Genomic DNA, 21,047 nt, shown 5'->3' with positions numbered 1-21,047 from the left:
GTGTCTGTCAGTTAATTCCAAAAAAAATTGTTTTGGAAAAAAAAAAGGGGGGGGGGGGATTTAAGTCTTTATTTAAGCCTCCCTGGTTTATAGGCTTCCCTTATCCATCACTCTGGTGATTAATGATATACAGGCATCATTTTGAACTTGACCAATTGGATTCATCAGACGAACAATTCAGAGGTTGCTAAATAGCTGCCATTACACAGTGGACAATGAAATGGCAGCTGCTTTGCTTCCCTTTTACATTAGAGCGAGCCCTGTGACATCTAATTCTCATTGACTTCTTACTGATCGTCTATCTTGAGTGACATTTCCTCGTTCCATTAAGTGAGCCCGTGGGCAGAATTCCCTCACCGCCAATTAGTCGGATTTCATGCGAGGTGAAGGCTACACCCTTCTACACTGGGATCAATACGTCGGCTCCTCGTCCTGGTGGTGGATCGCTTTAATAACGCAGAAGATCATTAAAAAAAAGCAAGAGAATATGAGCACAGCTGCACAGAGAAGCACTCTTAATCAGTGTCGAGGAATATTCGGTAACATTAACAGGTTAATATCACTGCGCTGTAATAAATAAACAGGCTTAGTTAAATATTAAGCAATTTTTTTGCTTCATAATATCTTCTCATATTTATAGCCGTTTAAACATGATATGAAAACAGAAATAAGGATTAAATGTGAGTAGCTGAAGCACATTCCCAGAGGGGCTGCAGACAACTACTCCCTAAGCTCTCTTTACTTTGTCCAATTTTCCAGTAATCATTTATAGAAAGAGACTGAACACAAACAGATCTGAAACACATCAAGCTAAACCTGATCACCAATATGCATCTGCAGCACTGATCGGTAGGGATTAGAAGAAAAGAAAACTATAATAAGAGTCTCAGTGAGTCTTCTCTTCACAGCTTTGTTTTCTAGAATGGCTTTTTATTACAGCTAATGCTAAAATGTTACAAGCACTAACCTTTATATAGGTTTTAATGTTTGTCTACAGCTAGGGTTCTGTCTTGCTACTGTAACTAAATAAAGCGATCCCCTACAGACATACTTCTACATGTACAAAAACTACTACATAATGCTATAAAATTACCATATAATAATTAGGGTTTGCTTTTTCCATATAAAACTCCAGTGACCTCATTAAAAGTCATTCTACCTCACTGAAAAGTAATGAGCAAACATTTTCCACAGCACTCAAAAGTCCACTCTCACTGTACGAGAGCTGGAGGCTTTTATATACGGCCCACTTGTCTGAATGGGATATGGGTCACAAAATGATTCAGTAAATATCTGAGGTTCAAGGTGAACACATAAATGCTGGAAACCGCTTCTGTATTGCTCTTTATGATGCTGAAACTGAAGTGCATCACACAAACAAGCTGAATGTTTGTGATAACCAGGCAACCACAGTGGTATATGTGGAGCTGTAATGCAAAAGGAGAAATGGACTTACCAGTCACAAGACTGATTTTGCTTTTTTGGCACTTGCTGTTGGTGAGAGACATCCACTTTCCCTTCAGATTGGATGATCAGCTGTGGGTTTCTACATTAAAAACTGAACAAAAGTTAGCACATAGTGTACTACGTATCCTGTTTCACCCCCATACTGGCTTCAAACTTTTTAGCAAGCTGGATGTCTGGCCAAACCCCAATCAGTGATGTCCCAGCAGGTGTTTTTGCTTTACCAGCTGCTGCAAATTACTGACAGTGACATCTATGATTAAGATATCTGAAGCCACAGAGACCAGCAGCAGAAGCAGCAGTTTCCAGCTGTGTGTAGTTCTGCACTGATTGAGCTGCTGTTTCCAAAAGCGGGATTCATCTGCAGGTTTTAATGGACATTTTAAATCACATGATGGTCTGATAATGTGACTGTAACTCCATGATGATGTACTGTCCTGGGAAAAAAATAAGCTTCTGTGATGTTTTTTTTTTTTTTTGCACATCCTGAGCGTTTTAATGATAAACACAAACTGTATAAAAATGTTCTTCCCAGGTGTTCTGTGCATCTGCTCAGTGAACACATTAGATAAGGTGTCTGGTATTTAAGTGACCACACCATGAGTGTTTCATGCACATATGCACAGTAGAGTAATACCATCTGTAGACCCATTAATATGACACATCATGAATATTCACACGCCCACTTGCGCTCCTTCAGTTTTCACAAAATACAGTCATTTACATAATCTGCATACTGTTGTCTATATGCAGAATACCACACATTATCCCACTGACATTGAAGTTTTTTTGCCTGTTAAGGTATACTCACTGTCTCAGAGTTAATGCTATGTAATCTAGCAGCATATAAATAACAGACAGTTGTTTCATATAAACATCACAATGTTTAAATGGTCATCATCTGACCAATTCATCGCTTACAATTGATAGAAGCATCATGTTGTGAGACAGAAGTGTTTTTCAGTATTTAAAATTGTGGCATGTACATCAGCTTAAGTTAGAATCCTTTTAAAATGTACATGTCTGTAAGTTCTTTGTACATTTTTGCTTTAGATAATCTCCTTAGAAACCTCTGAAGTTGCTGTAATGTTTTTTTTTTTCGGCACCCAACACTAACTCTGATGTAAGACTTATTATTTTCTGCGCAATCTCAGTACTTTCAGAAATGTTTTCATGTTGGAAATGCTGAACACAGGTGCTTCGTGACACTGTGGATTTCACATCAGAATAATGACGAGTGATAACAGCACCATCTGCTGTGGACTGTTTGTCACTCCCACACAAAATCTAAAGGTTGGGAGGAAGATTTCACAGAACTTACCCATCCATTCATTCCCTATACACCGCTTTATCCTCACTAGGGTCGTGGGGGTGCTGGAGTCTATCCCAGCTGACTCGGGCGAAGGCAGGGGACACCCTGGACAGGTCACCAGTCTGTCGCAGGGCTACATATACAGACAAACAATCACACTCACATTCACACCTACGGGCAATTTATAGTAATCAATTAACCTCAGCATATTTTTGGACTGTGGGAGGAAGCCGGAGTGCCGGGAGAAAACCCACGCATGCACAGGGAGAACATGCAAATTCCATGCAGAAAGATCCCAGACCGGGATTTGAACCGGGGATCTTCTTGCTGCAAGGTGAAAGTGCTAACCACTACTCCACTGTGTTTGAAAACCTAATTGAAGCTGACAAGCCACTCAACCTCTGGGGTATCATTCTGCATGGAGCTTTTTAGATTTTGACTGGCCTACATACACTTTCAGGGGTTACAAAACAGTCATGGAAAAAGCAAGATTACAACAGTTTATTGCAACTAGGAATGGATAAACAGATGACTGATGTGCAATATTGCAATTCAAAAATGAAAGTAGCAGGCATCAATTCGGAACAGCACTTGTTTTGTTAGTGGTATATAGCTGCATGTGAAATAATAAACAATGTGAAGGATCAGTGTGCAATGTAGCACCACCGATAGCACTGCCATTTTAAACAAAAGCATAGAAGATTCTCTGAAAGAGAAACAGTTACCAGAATAAATCTCATATGATAAAAAATAGTGAGCACCGTGCCTTATCTGGGTTAGTGGCTAATTTACGAGACAAAGCTTTAGTTATAAACAGGCTGTAAAAAGCTACTTTTACATAAGTTAAACATGAATCAAGCAGAGGCTAAATCCATTTTGTTTGTTGAGATAAAGCTGAACACAGTGTTTAAAGTGATTAAAAACATGTTACTAGGGAATTATTCCAACACTGACGATTCCCAAAGTTCATACTTTCACCCATGGCTTCATGTCATCTTGATTTGGATCAGGCTGCCTTCCTCTTGATGCTGAGCAGCTGAGAGCAGCTCTGCAGAGCCCAGTACAGCAGAGAGAGGGAGACAAAGGCCTGGACAAGACAGATAGAGAAGGTTAGGGTTAGAGGCTTCACGATGGCGGATTTCATTCAAAATAAAGGCTGAGACACTAAGAATTTGGACACATTACCAAACAAGCAGAAGTGATGACCAACGCTGTTCATAAAGCTCTAAAAAAAAACGACAGCTGCAGTTTTGTGCTACAGAACAGACAGAGGATAAAAATCTGCTCAAACTTCAGAGATATAGATTTGTACAAAGTGATAGGATGAGCTGACTGCTTGACTTTAAATTTTATTCAGTGTGGATATACTGGACTATCAATGTTTTGCTGAGATATTTCTCTAACCGTCAATTATTTTCTTAATCTATTCTTTATATAGCCTATAAAATGTCAGACCATAGCAATTTCTCAGAGTACAAGTTAACTTATTTATTTTATTAAATAAGAAGAAATCTACCAAATATTCACATTTTAGAAGTGTGGACCAATAAATGTAGCAGTTTTGGGCTTTAAAAATAATCATTAATAATTTTAACTTGTAGAAATCTGTCAGTAGTACTACTTTTACAGATATATTTGCCTTATCAAAGTCACAAAGCAGTGACCTTTGAGGTCTGAATTTGACTGCTTTCCTTGAATATTTCATTTAAATCATGGGTTATATATAAATACATATATAAATATTTGTTTGCATGTAACGGTCTGATAAATCACTGTTTTCATTTTGTTCAAGAGTCCTTAACCTGCCTCAAACTGCTGCCAACTCAACAACTACCTCTACAAATTTTATCGATATCGATACTTAAAATGAAATGTTTTCTCTGCAGATTTTTGTAGATCTAGCGAGAGATGTATTCACTTATTCTACTTTACAGCATTGGTTAAATTGCAAACTGCAAAATGTTCTGCTAAAAAAGGCAAGTTGATTTGTCACAACATTTAAAAAAAAAACATCATGAGTGGTACTGGGGTGGTAACGTGAAGCTGTAAGTTAGTCCATAATGGAAAGAAAACAGTGAGAGGACTCAGATGGAGCCAGTCTCAGGATGATATAGAAAGTGGGCTCAGGGGTTAAGGAACAGGTCTTCTCCCCCGATGCTCTCGCGACGAGGTCACAAGGGTCACAACCGAGAGGAAACTCACTATTGGGATAGAAGAGAAGGGGGGCCTCAGCCAGAAGCAGCCCTGGCCTCCACCCCTCACTGCGTTCTGGCCCATAAACTGCATCCTACATCGCAACTCAAGCCAAAACCAGACCGTTGTCCATCAGAGGCAAAAAAGCCTGATGGGGGGAAAAAAGTTCCTTTTCCTCGTGGACACGGCAGCTGTTTTCCTCTGAGAGACACAGAGAGAGTTGAGCTCTGCTTTTCTACCTCTCACTACCTGCTCTGATAACTGCCGCCCCTCTGAGAAAGAACAGGAGTTTCACCGAAAGATGAAACAAAGGAATAGAGGGGTTTACTGATGGTGATTAGAGATTCTAAATATGTCTACACTCCTTTTCTTTCTCCAAGTTTTCCTTTTACTGTGTCACTGCCCAGCACTGAATAACATCACTTAGACACCTGTAGTTTTAAAATCACACCACCTAACAGCATATAAAGCAGGTAAAATTAGCTCCAGCTACAACAACTACACTATCAAAACGCTCATTATATTTTGATGCAACGATATTAAAAATAAATTCTGATCAAAAATTACACACGTCACCATCAATGTCAACTTTAATCATGTTTTATTGATGATATAAGTAGAGTTTTCCTTCAATAAAAATGCTTTTTACTTGCAATGAAAGACTATTACTGCGAAATATTAATAATTCTGCTGTAGTAAAGAATTAAAACAACTCCTACTTATTGTGACAGAGATGACAATAAGATAATAAATCATAAATGCAGTCAGATGTATGCAGTGCTTACATAGTAATGAGCTCCTGGTCACCATTACCAAAAGAAGTAAAATATTTAGAATGTATTTCATCAGTCAACTTTTATTTGAATTACTTGCACATAAGAAACAATAAACATAAAAAAAACAGTTCAGGAGATAAAATTTGTACTCAATATTTTGATTGAAATGAAATGAATATTTGTGCAATTGTAGCTAAAAAACAAAACAAAAACCCCATAATATATTTCTGCATATTTTATCGAGATTTAACAGAAATTGAAACATTGTGCATTTATTTAATTTGATATTTGGAGAACAACGAAGAAAGAGATTTAAATTCTTTAAAAATGAGTCACTCATTCCATTATGATGTTAATAAAGCAGAGCTTACTCCTTTTAATGTTTCTGTTTTTGGATAACTAAAAAAAAACATCTGAATGTGGGTCAGAGAGCAGATTAGCTTTAATGCAAAAAACAATCTGCACATGCAATATAAAGCTATCCAATGAGAGGACCACAAAAATGATGGTCAGTTGGTTAATAAACTGATTTAGACAATGGAAACTAGTTAAAGATAGCATGTTTTCAGCTGGATCTACACTATGAAAGAAGGAAAACAGGCAAATACGGTAAATCTGATGAAGATTGTTCAGACAAAAATGTTGAAAACCAGCAGTAAGTAAGGATTTTTCAATTTGATTCAGTGCTTTTCTGTAGGAACATCTGCAGTGGGTTTACTAGTGTTTTTGTGTAGTGTAGAAGCTCAAATCAGGAATTTAAAAATCTTACTGGATAAACTCGTTTTACAACCAGCTCCTTTTGGCGAGTCTGCTAAATACAGTTTAAATGAGAGGCTAAAAGTCTAAATTCCTGAAAGAAAAACATATTAAAGCTTGCAAATACATGAAGTTGGATGGTGATAGACTGGGATTGAGAGCGGAGGGCAGGCTTGGTAGAAGCTCGCAAATCACATTTCAGCCAAACTCGAAGCCCAAACATGGCAGAAGTTTCTATCAAGCCGCATGTGGAGGGCACCTATTTTTCTCTGTTCCCATCCCTCCTCATTCGCCCCACTATGCTACATTTTAATAGACTCTGTAGGAAATCCATGTGGGACAGATTACATGGTGGAAGGAAGCAGGTTTGATCGTCTACAAATAAGCACTACGTTCAAACAGCACTGGCTCCCAAAGTAGACATCTCAGCAGATCCACTCACACTCACTTTGTTTTGGGAAGAAGGCACTTCGTTAAGGGGTAGTAATACGAAAGCCACGAACATGTGTTTTTACAGTGTTTCCTGCTTCTTGTTGACCTTTATTTACTCTGTGAAGACATGGAGGCTCTTACTCAGTACCAATGTGCTTCTGAAATCCTTGAAGTCACAATCAAGTAACTTGCTCAAGATCAGCTCAGTTACTTAAAGTTGTCAGTTAATTAGGTGCATTTTGCAATAAAATCAGGTTCTTGAAAGTTATAATGTTCAGTTTTTGGTTGGAACTCTTTTTGAAAGGTGTTAAATGATCCGGTTTGAGGTGCTGCTGGCTACTGATGTGTTACACGGACACTATTTTTTGTTGTTTGTAGCCTAAATAGCTGTAAATGTAAGGCAAGACTACATTTCTACAGAAACTGTGCTGTCCAATGGCACCACTCACAAGCTAAACATAATTTTTGCACATAAATAGTAGCATGTATATGCTATTAAAGTAAGACAAGTCATAATCTATGAGAAAATAAATGTTATTCAGCCTTCTTAAGAGTAATAAACACTGAAAGAAGCACTTAATGGGAATTGCTAGGTTTTTGCACTTGCAAGATAATCTTGCAAGATTGAAATGTCCTGAATTCACATTTAAATATTCTTAAATGGACTTCACTAAAAACACCAGGGTAAGTTAGTAAGATAACTGTTTCATTCACTTTGTTCCATGTCTCAGAGAAGAATTCAATCCTCAGCAAACAATGTCAAGAATCTGTTGCAACCTGACAAAAATAAAAACTTCTGGATGCTTAGTGCTTAAATCATAATGAAATATCACTGATCATTCAATGTGAGCTACTGGCTGTTTCCACATAAGACCATCTGTACTGACCTCCCGAACCATATTCTTCCAACACTGCATTGCATTTTGGGTGTTATTGATGGATATGACGGCATCAAGAAGATGCGCCAAACACCCCAGGGTGCACTTGGTAACAATCTTCCAGCCTTCAGCGGGTTAACATGGCAGAGGCTCGCTGTTCTCCAACGCAGCTGCACTCGTGATTGAAATGAAAACAAGGCAGAATGGCTGCTGTCAGACGTGTGATATATGACCTGTAATGGGATGTTTCCAGAGCTCCCTCTCCATATGGCTGCCTACAGTCCACCAGACCTGGCCTGAACTGTATCGGAAAATAATTCCGAGCTTTTTGTTTTCAACTGGCTGTACAGCCGGGGTGGGTGGAGTCTCTTGCATCAGGACATCACTGAATTGCTGAAAATAATGGGCCTTGATCCGAGCGTTATGAGTACTGATACACAAACAACAGACGGAAGTTTTAAGCAGAATTACACCTGTATTTTCTTTTCGTTCTTGTTTATGAGGATTTGGCTGATGTGCAATATGCGACCCTGCACACCATGTGGATGTAAAGACAAAGGAAACCAGTGGTAGAAGCTAGAAAGCAGCTTCGTACATGTAGCAAAGTATGCATGAGTATCTATTTTGTGCCTTTTCACACTACATTTTTACAAGTGCATGACATTTAGTTGACAGTTTTAGCAGTTCCATTGCAGGTTAAGGACTCTGCCACACCCATACAGGTGTTTTCAGTTACATGTGCTGATCACACTTCTGGTGAGTGTCTACTAGGTGGACCAATGCATTGAATTTCATCAAGCTTTGCACTATGAATAATATTTGTTCAAGTTGCCCTGCTACAACTGACACAACAACAGAGGGTTGATGGAGATAACAATCAAGTAACAAACTAATTAGGTAAAATATAGGTGGCACCTTTAAAGGAAACTTGACCCTTACATTGAGCTCTGCTGTGTTACAGGGGTCATTTTCCTGGCATGTTTTGGGTCCCCTTAGATGGAAGGGTCATTGCAAATCAATAAACACTGAATGGTTTGATGGAAATGATGGCAAATATACACTACGGCCTTCACAATCACTAGATATCAACTCAGATCAACACCTATGACAGATTTTTCTATCTATCTGTTAGACAGCGTTCTCCACCACCACCACCACCATCAAAACACCAAACACCTTTGGAAGAACAGTGTTCCATCTCACCAGTAGAGACTTGAAGAATCAATGCCAAGGCACACTGAAGCTGTTCTGGCGACATGTGGTGGCCCAACACCTTACTGAGACACTTTTTGTTGGTTTTTCCTTAATTTGTCACCCAACTGTAAGTGAAACCACCTGTATTTGTGGACCAAAGTGCTATAAAAATAATAGGTACATTTATTTTATATGAAACATCACTACCAATTAAACTGCCTAACAGTAAGTAGTAGCATATGCTCTTCGCATCAGTAGTTACAAATTAGTAATGCCAATAATTTAACACTGACATGGTCCACATTTCATAAGACATGCACTTATTTAATACTTTTAATTTCAATTTGATTTGAATTTCTGATAATCCTTGCATTCTTTTACTGAAAGACGAAGTCAGCAATTCTAATCCAGTACTTTTTTGTCCAGTTCAGCAAAAAATCCTCTCATGGTCCACCTACTGTCCATTCTATGTGTGTGCTGAAAAAACAATCTGGTGTTGGTGCACAGCCGTTCCCTAAGTAAACAGGAAACAAACTAAAGGACTTAAACCAATCTACACATCACTCAACCTTGTCTCCACAACATTGCATTCCCAGACAACTAAAATTCATTCTCAATTATGTTTTGAGCAAAATTATTTTTCTCTAAAATTATGTTTGCTGTGTACCATGGCTATCAACACATTTTCCCCATTTATTGTATTGCTTTACAGTCACTCCTTTTCAACAAACTAATCATATATAGGGTGGGACTGACCACTCTGGTAACCCAGAAATGCAGATGAAGCTTCAAGCATGTTGTAAAAGGATCATTTGTTCATGCTTGTACGCAGAACATCTTTCCCCACAATTGTAAACTTAGTCTTCAAAAAATATTTGGTATTCATCTGATATAAGTAGATCTATATACTTCTCCTTCCAAGAACCGAAATAAAAGAGCTTCTTCATGCACTGGATCATTGCTGAAGTCTGGAATAAAATCAGTTCAAACTCAGTTATTCCTTATAAAAATACCAGTATTTTTCTGTGAAGTCTATAAAACAAAAAACATGAGCCTAGCAAATAGATAATCCAAGACAAAAAAAATGTGCATGTCCACGCTACACAGATACGCTGTATACACATATACACAGTGTCAGATACTGCACACAGTAATGTTCTGGTAGATACACATGTACACATCACAAACAGCTTGTTGCCAACGCACAGTTGTACACACGTACACCTGCACATGTGCACAAAAACGTGTACCTTCACACACATGCACACACGGAGGACTTCCTGTCTGTTCATTATGAGCAGATATACAGTCTCTGGGCTGGGTTGTTTGAGCAGACTCAGGAAGGATACGCTGGAGGCCAGGTTAACATCCCACCAGAGAGTCACAGCAGTGGCCTAGCTTGTAGCACTGCCATGAGAAATATCGCCGTTCCACTCCCACGCGCATACACAGCAGACATAAGCAGCCAGACAAAACACATGTGAAACGGCAGTTGCTGCTTGGTGAAAGTGTAGCAAAACACAAAGTAGTCTGATGATACGCCCAATTTAGAGGGATACATTGTTTAGACATTTTCTTTCTCACATCTGGTACTTGCTGTCATCAACCATGTGTCAGTTAGAAGGTCACATATAAGGACAGCAGCAACTCATCCAGACCACTGTGCCATTGAAAACGTAAGGAAAACCCAGAGGACACCGTTTTCATATCTCACAATGCACTTCAAACCCCAGCAGCTTGGCACCACTTCAGCCTCAATAAGAGAAGTCTTCACCTCATCATTAACCATGGTTCCCTGGGTGGCCACATTGGGGGAGTTGCCGGTAAAGAGGCGGAAATGTGGAAGCTGAGGTATTCAGCAAAAGTCCAGAGAAGGGGATGAAAGCACAACGTCTGTAGAACAGACAGGAGGTTAAATATGTTCTTTGCCAAAATAAAGCCCCTGTTTGTATTTAATGGAGCAAAGAGAAGACGTCTGGGTCCACTGTGAGTTAGTTCAATAGATTCCTCTGAGAAGAAGTACAGATGAATGAGTCTCCAAGGCCCTGTAAGAGGTGTATCTTTACCCCGACTCCTTCAATCCACCCACTGAAACAGTCTCTGTTGTACATTCCTACTGACGAGTTTGGAGCCAATTGCTCTTGGAGCCATTCTGTTTTCCTGCCACATGTGTGGCTTTCTGGCTAGGCACATCCAAAGAGGCCGTAATCAACAACAATCAGCTCAATGATCAGAAAAAATGTCCATCTCTGTCAGCCTGAGCCAAGACTCTGGCACAGCCGCAAAACTGGCAAACAAAGATCCACTGCCAAATTTCAGTTTATTTAACTAACACAATGTGAAGGAAATCGGAAACAGGATCAGATCTTGTCCTTATAGAACAAGAAAAACAGCAAAGTAAAAAAAAAAAGACATTCAAGAATTTGGCAGGAAAATGAAAGGCCGAGAAGGCAGACAAAGTTGACATGAGGCAGTAAATTAACCGTCCGAAGAGGATGAGCAGCTCAACTTGCTGTATCAAAAAGAGAAGCAGGTCGGGACCTCAGAGAGGAAGAAATCTGTCACAGTAAGAGGGAGCAACAAACTACATGGATGTCTTTGCCAGTGAAGCACCAGCTTTAGAGAGGGAGTAGAAGCAGTTGAGTAGAATTTAAGGTTAACAGAGCAAGTACAACCAACAGAAGCAGTCTAAGGATGATAATGCAGGAAGCATATTTTTGCTTTCCATTTAAAACACTTTCTGTAAACAAGATCAGCTGTGTGCAAGAAGTCCTATACGAGAGAGGTTTCAGTGGCATAACGCTGCCTGCTCAAATGGCTGTGCACCTAAATTCAAAGGCTTTGAGAGTGAGAATGAGATCTAGAGCAGTAAGGCAGAGTGGACTGAAGGGCTCAAGATGGTTTTCAGTGCAAATCCATATGACATCTCTTGTACCGCGACAATGATTTACTTCAACACCATAGTGGCTGCTGGTGACATGCCCACAGCAAACACACAGGAAGCCTGCTGTTGAAGGAGAAAGCTATTGTTTTTTGCTGAAAGCCTTAAACCTTTACAGGGCTTGTACACTGATCAGTCAAGACATCAAAAATACTTACAGATGAAGTGAATAACACCGATTGTGTCATTACAAAGCAATGTTTCTCTGGGAAACGTTGGGTTCCACCTACATAGTACTGAAGATGAAGCGCATCTTCTTGTACCAACAGCAACAGCTTCATTCAGTAAGACAATGTGCTGTACCACACCGCAAAAATTGAAGGAACACAACAAAGCATTGACCCATTTTTTTCTTGAAGTCTCTATGAACCTGATTCAAGGAGGTCCAACCCCACAACTCACAGGACCCAAAGGTTCCTCAACCAACATTCCAGTTCCAGACACCACAGGAAACCCCTGAAGTTCTGTGTCCATAATCCCACAGGTCAGAGCTGTTTTGGAAGCACAACGGGGACCTACACAATATTAGGCAGGTGGTTTTAATGAGTGCATGCTACCACTACACACTAATACATGCTGCTATCTTCTTCCTTTTTAAAAATAAATGCATTTGGTGATTCGTTTAGGGTTATGAGAAACAAGCTAATCGTCAACAAAGAGCTGCACACACTTGGCTTGTCCATCAGCTCTTTAGAGAGGCACAAGCCAGGTCTGTGAGTCAGCTGAAATAAAATGACTTCAAACTGCAGGTGCACATCTGAATTTTCAGAGCCCAGCATGAGAAATGTGTAGTGGACCTTAACATGTGGTTTGGCTTAAATGGCGGTGTAGGCCCCTAAAAGTCTATAGGAGTTCAACATGAAGGTCCAGAAAGAGAAATATTTTTGTGAGTGGAACAGCTGACGATCTCCGAGAGGGTGAGGTGGCATTACCATGAATGCACTAACTAATACACAGGATCAATAACACCACAGATGCTGACTTTATTAAGGAGATTGGACAATGTGTACAGTCCAGTTTAACCATCTGGACCATGAAAGCCTCCACTGGCGTTTACATTTCCCAACAGTCCTTCAACTAATCATGTGTGATTTTTTCTTTTTTTTTTTTTAAGGAAAAACAACCAAATCTAAACTTAAAATTAGGATATTTCATCAAAATCTTTTTACTGTGCCTGTCCATTTTAAATTGGTCAAGCTGAAACCTTTTGAGGTAACCAGATTTTTTTTTAAAACAAAAAAATCTGTGTTCCTCTGTGCTACTGACCAATACTCGTGTAGCAAAAATTCGGGCTACATTGCAGACTGTGGTTGCACAGAACAGACAGAAAAAAGATGAAAACAAATGTAAATATGTAAGTAGTTAAATATTGATAATATATGTAATGCCACCATTGTTTTTGTGATTGGTAACGCTTGTGGGCAATTAGAAAGTGTTAAACATGTTGAGTCCAGTTTTTTTTAGTTAAAAAAAAATCATAGAAAATCAACTTTAGTTTCATGATTTATGGCTTTACAACAGTCTCAGACATTTTTGAGCTGTCTCTACTTATTGCAAAGGCTATGCTGTTGTCATAGATGTGTGGGTCTTAATGTTGCAGTGAAAAATGAGCCCACAGTGAGGAAAAAATGTGACAGCAGCAAAACAAAAAAATTTGACAAACTACTTGGAGTTCGGGGAATTAAATGTTACTTCTTAGTGCCCCTGTAAAATTATACGTTTCTGCTCTTGAATAGCATGTGGACAGCATTCATATGAGCATTTCTATCTAAAGTGCTTTACATTTTGCCTTTTACTCACCCATCTGCACACCAAAAGCAGTTTACTGCAATGTAAAGTACAAGGAAAACCACTGGATACTGCAGAGGAGGTGGATGATTCCAAGCTTGAGGCTCAGACAGCAATACTGCTTATCCACCAATACCCTGAGATTCGGTATTGTATTCCTGTCTGCTCCCAAGAAATATGCAACCTCGGATCGTCTCATCACACTTTGTCAATCGATTCTTTGTCAGTGGAAAAGATATTCATTGGTGGAGCTTTAATCCACGCAGGTTCTCTGTGATAAGACAGCAGGCAATGTGCTTATTGTGATTTGGTTCCTGTGTGACAGTGGCTACTCAAAATTTTATAACCTTAGATTTGAAGTCTGTCCAAACTTGAAAACCCCCCACTGCTCACAAATCCTGGCAATAGGAGACCGTTCCCAGCTAGATCCTGTAGTTTGAACCATTATGAAAAAGGACCATGAAGAATTTCATTTTACTACAATATCAGATGTGTGATTGTTAGCCAGTAAGCCAGTGAGCGTGGCTGAGAAGGAGAGCATAATAAACTGAGTGGGGAGTGATGAAAGCTTGCACTGCAATAAAGATAGCTAAATTAATAAGCCTTCATTCAGAAGTATTTTGAAATATTTTACAGTTAAATCTTTGAGTTCTTTATATTTAAACTTTATGACTTGGCATCTTTTATCAATTCTGATGTTTTGAATTTGTGAGCAGACGTCTCTGGAAACTGGCGTTTATTTCTGTGAAATCAGCTTTATATGCATTTTAGAAGAGGGAGAAATGATACACTAAGAAAAAAACAGAATAGCGTCAGGTTCAATAAGGTTCACATGCTGGCTATGAAGCTGTATCACAAACTGGATGACTGTTGTGTTTCACTCATGAATTAAAGCACAAATAGGAAGACAAATCTCAAAGAAAGTCAGTATTGGCCACAGAACCAAATCCCACAACGGCCAAACTAAATACAGCTAGAAACCTCCCTGAGGACCACTTTCTGTTAGATTTCCATAGCTTTACCTGGCAAATGGTTTGACAACATAAACCAAGCGGTTACTTTTTGACGGGCACGATCCCCTGCACATCGAGTGATAATATTTCACACTGTGTATGCTCGACCACCCCGCTGTTTACTCCAACGGAACAGTCCTACCCAGCATTTCTCTTTCAAATCCCTCCATTTTCTCCCTGGGAGGAGATTTCCTTTCCTTTCCATTCCTGTGAGCTCTCAGATGATGTCATGCTCGCTGAGTTTCCACAGCCCCAAACAAGCCTGTTAACCTCGGCGCTGCCTCTTGCTACCACACATTCCTGCTTCAAAAGAAGAGGCTGCTAACCTCTCGCACCTGAGTTTTGGCGAGTGAAACGACACACTCAGAAAACTGCGACCTCTCACCGTCTGCTGTCTTATCTGCCTGCTCGTGGCTAGGATGTTGAGAAAGACGGGGTGGGATTTGTAATTTTTACAGACAGGGCAGGTGATGTGTGGAAGATAAAGTCAGTTTGTGCTGAGGTGCTGCCTTTGTGTTTGACATGAACTTAATAATATTGTTCTGACCTCTTCTTTTGGCCACGGATCATTTATCTTTCCCTTCAAATGCCTGACAGAAAAGGGCTCTTGTGAGATCGGAAAACAGTATCAGCACAGAGATGAAAAGATGGAAAATCTAATGGGGTTTGAAAACAATTTTAATGTTTTTATACATATATATATATTGGAATCAAAAGGATTACATAGATTTAGATTTGCTTCTCATGTGTCAAAGTTGCATGAGCTAATATACCACTTCTTAAGCTCTTTTATTGCAAGGAAACACTTCAGTCAGATTGTAAAAGAAAAGCAAAGTAGACCATGTTAAAAAACCTCCCTGGCTTTTTATTATTTTATTTGGGTGATTTTTGCTTTATTTCCAACCATAAAACAGGAAAACTGACAGAAAGAATTAGCAAAAAAACAAAAGAATGCCAAATAAAGCTTTTTCTTTATTTGGATTTAAAACTGGAGAAATGGGTAGTACCAAAGTCAGCAAGAATCCTTGAGACGCTTTCTCTTTTTCAGCCAAAGACAGGTGTATTTTTATGAGTTCTCCTCTTAAATAACTATGACTTCACCACCAGTTAGTGGCCTTTTGAGAGAATAGCTGCATAATTACTCTGGGATATACAGCTCTTTGTCTATGCTTGGCTCTGTAGCTTGTTTCACTCTGCCTTCAGGCTAAACCAGAAAGGTGCTGATTTAGCCAACTGTGGAAATGATGGTATCTTGTCTTGTGGTGTAAAGAGAGACTATTGTGGTCACTGACCTATTAGTCATTTTCTATTAGCTATTTATTTGAGCAACAGAAAACAAACTTTTAAATCAATCGTATCTTTCTCCTTTCTTAATTCTTTATTCAAGTAGTAATCAATTCCTGATTACAGCTTCTCACATGCAACAGTAAATGGCTTTTCTCTCATTTATAACATTGTAAACTGAATATTTGGAATTTTAAACAAAACAAGACATTGGAAAATGTCATTTTTAGCAAAGTGCATTCTTAATATTTTCACCCAACCTAAATGAAAACAAAAATATTATCATATTAAAGCTGAGGTAGGTATATTTTTGGGCGAAAAGCGGGCAAAAATTCCATATTAGGCTTTTAGTATATTGTAATTCCAATGATCTGAGATGAAAACAAGACTTCTGCACCTCCTTTTGACTCCATTCTCAGGCTTCAGAAAATGTATGATTGTGACAGGAGACTTCAGGTAATCCCGGACCCTTAACTCAGATTGCTTCAGATGGTATCAAGAATAGCAATGTCGGAGGTGGAAGTATGATGTGGTTGTGCAATGAGTCAGACCAGTGTTACTGCTGTTACACTTTCTACCCATGAATGCAAAGGTCTACGTGACGCAAATTTGGTCATTTCCTCTAGTCTGTCCAGACCACTCCATAGACATCAATGTGCTGCCCAAAATGTATATTTATATTGTCTATACGGTGACTGTGTTACCAGGGTTGTACTACGCATGCTTGAGTAGAATTCATGCACAGAGAACACAGATGCAATTGACTGCACATGTATAAAACAGGATGCTGCAAGTAAACCCTCCCCCAGGCGTAACAACAACTACGTGTGCATGGTATGCATAGCTGTGTGTATGTATGCCTGTCAGGGAGTATAATTAAGGTAATAGACGTATTAGAGGACTTAGAGAGGTTATTAAATCCCATGTGCAACCACAAGTGAATACTGATTAATAGGTTGATTAATTTTTTTGAATATTTTCAGTGCATTATAACAGTTTTGCAGTCTTTTCCCTCAGTTTTCTGCATGCTACAGCTATAAGCAACAATGAAAGTAATCATTAGCTGCAGACCTCATTTTTCTGAACCCTACCCTCCAACCAACAACCTCAGTAGCTAAACTATTCAGTTGAAGGTTGGTTGAAGGAGTATATTAACAGTGTGCAGGCTGGAGGGCTCAAAATCAAAAGCAATTCATTGTTCATTGTTAAATGAGCCGATGCCTGCTGTTGCCTCCAATCTCTATTGTTGAATTCTTTTATTTTCATGAAATGGCTTTCCACATTATGTCATAAGCAAAATATATTTGTTACAGGCCCTGGCTGGCTTCAGTTGATGCACTGTGAGCGGTTGCTCCATTTGCTGTTGATTTTGCTTGTCTGAAAACTTGCTAAATGTAGCGACAAAGATGCCAAATGGGCAACCGAGCCCGTATCACTGTATCAACTCAACAACTAATCACATTACTGACCTGAAGACCTGAAGTTAAACATAATCCAGCCATTCTGGGCAACTGCTTGTGCAGTGACAGTATCTTTAATAGTCTTCTTCAACAAAGACAACACTGCAAGACAGTAAAACACACAACTTCTCTCTCTGGGGTTCATATCAGTCTTCCTGTGACAAGAATTAAACTTACAAAGAGTGAGCAGGGCATGAGTAAAAAGGGGAACTTAAATGCTACATTACAGCTGTAAAAAAATCAAAGGGAAATAATGACAAAATTCTGCAGCAGTCCAAAAAAAAACATGTACCAGCACATTGAGCTATATTGTGTAAATACACAATATAAATGAGCCAAGTAAACTTACATGACTGAAAAATGTGTAAAATAAATATGGCTACAGTGAAATTCACAGCAATCTTTGTAAGTTTTGCAAATTTTCTTGCCCAGTGGCTTAATAATTAGTCATAAAAATCTGATAAATTGGCCAAACTGATGTTAGCATTCACAGATTTATCAAAATCTGCATATTTAAGTACTCACTACAGTAAAGCAACACCTAAAATCTAGGGAGTCATTTATAAACTCTACAGCTATGACATAATTTGTGCACCACAAAGTCAGAAAAGAAGTTCATTTTTCAGCTGTAAAATGTCCCGGCCAACACGTATCTTGGTGACAATCTATATAAAATATATGTATTAAAGCAAAACTTCACTAATAGCACACACACTCACCGACACACACATAAAGCTGCTTGTTGCACAGACAGTTATAACCTCGTACAACCTGCCCCTGCTCCCCCAGTCTCACTCATTCACACACACGGTTACCAGCCTCGTCTCGTCTGCAGCAGCAAAGCCTTCATGTGAGCCGCACAGACGTGGGTTTGGGCGGGCGAGTAGGCGGCTGGGAGCAAGAGGCAGCCCTGGTTTACAGGTCAAGCCTGCAGCTTTACAAGGGAAATCTCCAGAGCCACTATAAATACCACTGTGAGCTTTAAGGGTGCAGTATATCACACAACTGGTTTTGAAGGACCACAAACCGACCTAGTTTTTGTAGTTTTTTTTTGTAGTCCCCCCCCTCCCCTCCCCTCCCCTTCCTCCTTTTCCCAAATGTACAGTGAGCCTGAATACAATTAAATGTGAATTTCCCCTTCTCCATTTCGAGCGACTGTTAATTGATTGGCTCGACTTCAAAACATGCCCACCCCCCCTCCGTTCCCTCCAACAAAGAGTCGGCCGTTCCCCTCACGCGTCAGGCCCATATATCATTAAAGTACCTTAAAAAGTTTGGGGGTGGTTTCACGATTTTTCCCTTTGCTGTAGTTCTGAACAAAGGGCACAAATATGTCAGGAACCATTTCAAGTAAATTGTGAGGATTTTCAATGAGCCCCACCTGCAAGTAAGACATTTATTCAGCTCAACCTGATGTACTGCGACTTGAAATGAGGCCTAATGATTTGCTTAAGGAAACGGCTGCATAAAACTTACAGCGCTGTCAAAGTGACACAGCCGTGCAGCATGTGCAGCATAAATCAGCACGGTCTCAAGCTGATACGGTATGCGCTCCGTTTTAGGCAGGGCTTTAAAAAAATTATAATTCATTCAGTTTTATTTCATTTTATGGTGAGAAAAAGAAAAAGGTGGGAAAGGCTCGAGTTGTCATTTGAACACCTGAGCAGCACAGATGTGGAGTCAGAGGACATAAAAGCAGCGATTGCAAATCTCACATGCAAATCTCATCAGCCAGCGCTAGTTAGCAGCAGACGACACTAATTGGTTCCAGAAGTGTTGCTCTCATTCACACTAGCTGAGATGGCAAGCGGCGAGTGCGAGCAGAGCGAGGGAGAAACCAAAGAAAAGAAAAAGGGAGTTGGAGCGAGGGAGGGCGAGTAATGAGAGGTCAGCCGCCTTCTACAGTTGGGTTGCCAGAGCCAGAGAGGCACGCCAATTTTATGGTCAATTGGGCGACGCATCTGGACTCATAGATCACAGGACTGCAGGGCTGGACTTAGCACCCAGCTCACACACATTTCACAGCTCACACACACAAAACAGACCACACAACACACACAATCACAGGCAAACAGGCTGCACACACCAGGGAAACATGACACTGTCAAAGAAACATATGAAGATTTTCACATGCGCACTTTTAATTTCACATTTTCCCCCTTGACACTGATTTCATGATTTGAGGATTTCTCTGTGTTATACTGGCAACACTCGTTCATCCTATTAAAACATATCACCACTGACATGAAAAATTATTCATCATATTTTCTTTCCAGTACTTTCCACAGTTACACAGATCTGGAAGCTTGGTTTCAATACACTGCCAGACTTTTCAGATTCAATTAACTCCAAATAAAATACCCTTTAGATTTAACATGAATAAGAGTGTAGCTATAAAGAGAATATCACCACAAGACAAAAGCCCGCTAGAAGCAGCCTGAGATCGATTCGTGCTCATGTATGCATGCTTTTATACACTGTATACCCAATCTTCATTCTATGCTCTGACAGCAGGATAATTAGGAGCTGTTTGGTTGACTTTGTGTTCTTCGTGTTTAGACAGATTCAATGTAGCACATAATGTACTTTGGACACAAACTGGGTCTCTGGTTCATGCTCAATTATACTTTAATAGAGGAGAGTACACTGAGGGCCAAACTCTGTATTAATCCAAATGAATAAAGGATTTCCACAAAATGTAATTACAGTGAAAAATGATATGGAAAGAATTTTGGAAAATGTTCTGAATGGATATTCAAAGGTCAGTTCAATTCTACGTAGAAGTAGTCGACTTAGTGGAGGTCATCATATTGGCGTCATATCAAAATGATTGTAGGTGATATAAGACAAAAGGGGGCATAGGGTATTAACCAAAGCAAACTGAAGGTCATGTGACTTGATTGAAAGGTCTCGGACTGCTACTTAATGGAGGCTTTGAGGTTAGATGGCTTTGTCAACTTCTGTTTCCGTGAGCTCTGAACCTCAACTGTTCAGCCAAAACAAGCAAAATACGCCAAATATAGAAAACTGAATCTATAATTTCATGACATCTGAGCAAACGCTGTCTGCAGATGAAGATCATGTCGTGTGATCAAATGCTCGCACAGATACTGTGAAGAACTTGAGGTCAGATGTTTTTTTTTTTGCCAAATCCTAAATCCTGTCAGCAAACATTACTGCTTTGACCACAGCGTTAAGGCCAGTGTTATTATCTTGCCGCTGCAGTGCCACTTGAAGCCATCGCAATTTTGCTCATATGTGCGCTCTAATAATCCATCGGAAGCCATGTCTTTTGTTTTCATTGGCGACCGCGAATATCTGCAGCTGAAAAAACAACTTCACTGTAGCTAATTATTGTTAATTTCATGAGTTGGCCAAACTATAAATTCAACTCCTGGCTGTCGCCTGGTTAACGTGGTTTCTGCAGGCCAGTGTCAGTAGTATTTACACTCAGTCAAAGATGGTTTGGTTGAAAAAGAGGCAACGTCTGTGTAAATAATCAAGATGATTGCATCAAATCATTGTTAAAAGGTAAGTGGCAGGACAGTAAACACAG

General features: G+C 39.6%; 1 protein-coding gene across 1 annotated transcript in view; it reads right to left on the bottom strand.

Moving 5' to 3' along the window:
- Positions 1 to 3,262: 3,262 nt before the first annotated feature.
- agmo (alkylglycerol monooxygenase) overlaps positions 3,263 to 21,047 on the bottom strand; it is a 64,125-nt gene continuing 46,340 nt past the window's right edge. Inside the window, exon 13 of the mRNA XM_022197381.2 lies at positions 3,263 to 3,863. Within this exon, the coding sequence (XP_022053073.1) occupies positions 3,783 to 3,863 (81 nt within the window). The 3' untranslated portion in view covers positions 3,263 to 3,782. The remainder of the gene's footprint in view (positions 3,864 to 21,047) is intronic.

The sequence above is a fragment of the Acanthochromis polyacanthus genome, chromosome 12, assembly GCF_021347895.1.
Source record: "Acanthochromis polyacanthus isolate Apoly-LR-REF ecotype Palm Island chromosome 12, KAUST_Apoly_ChrSc, whole genome shotgun sequence".
Classification (NCBI taxonomy): domain Eukaryota; kingdom Metazoa; phylum Chordata; class Actinopteri; family Pomacentridae; genus Acanthochromis; species Acanthochromis polyacanthus.
The sequence above is the reverse complement of the archived record's forward strand: the minus strand, read 5'-3'. Positions and strand labels throughout refer to the sequence as shown.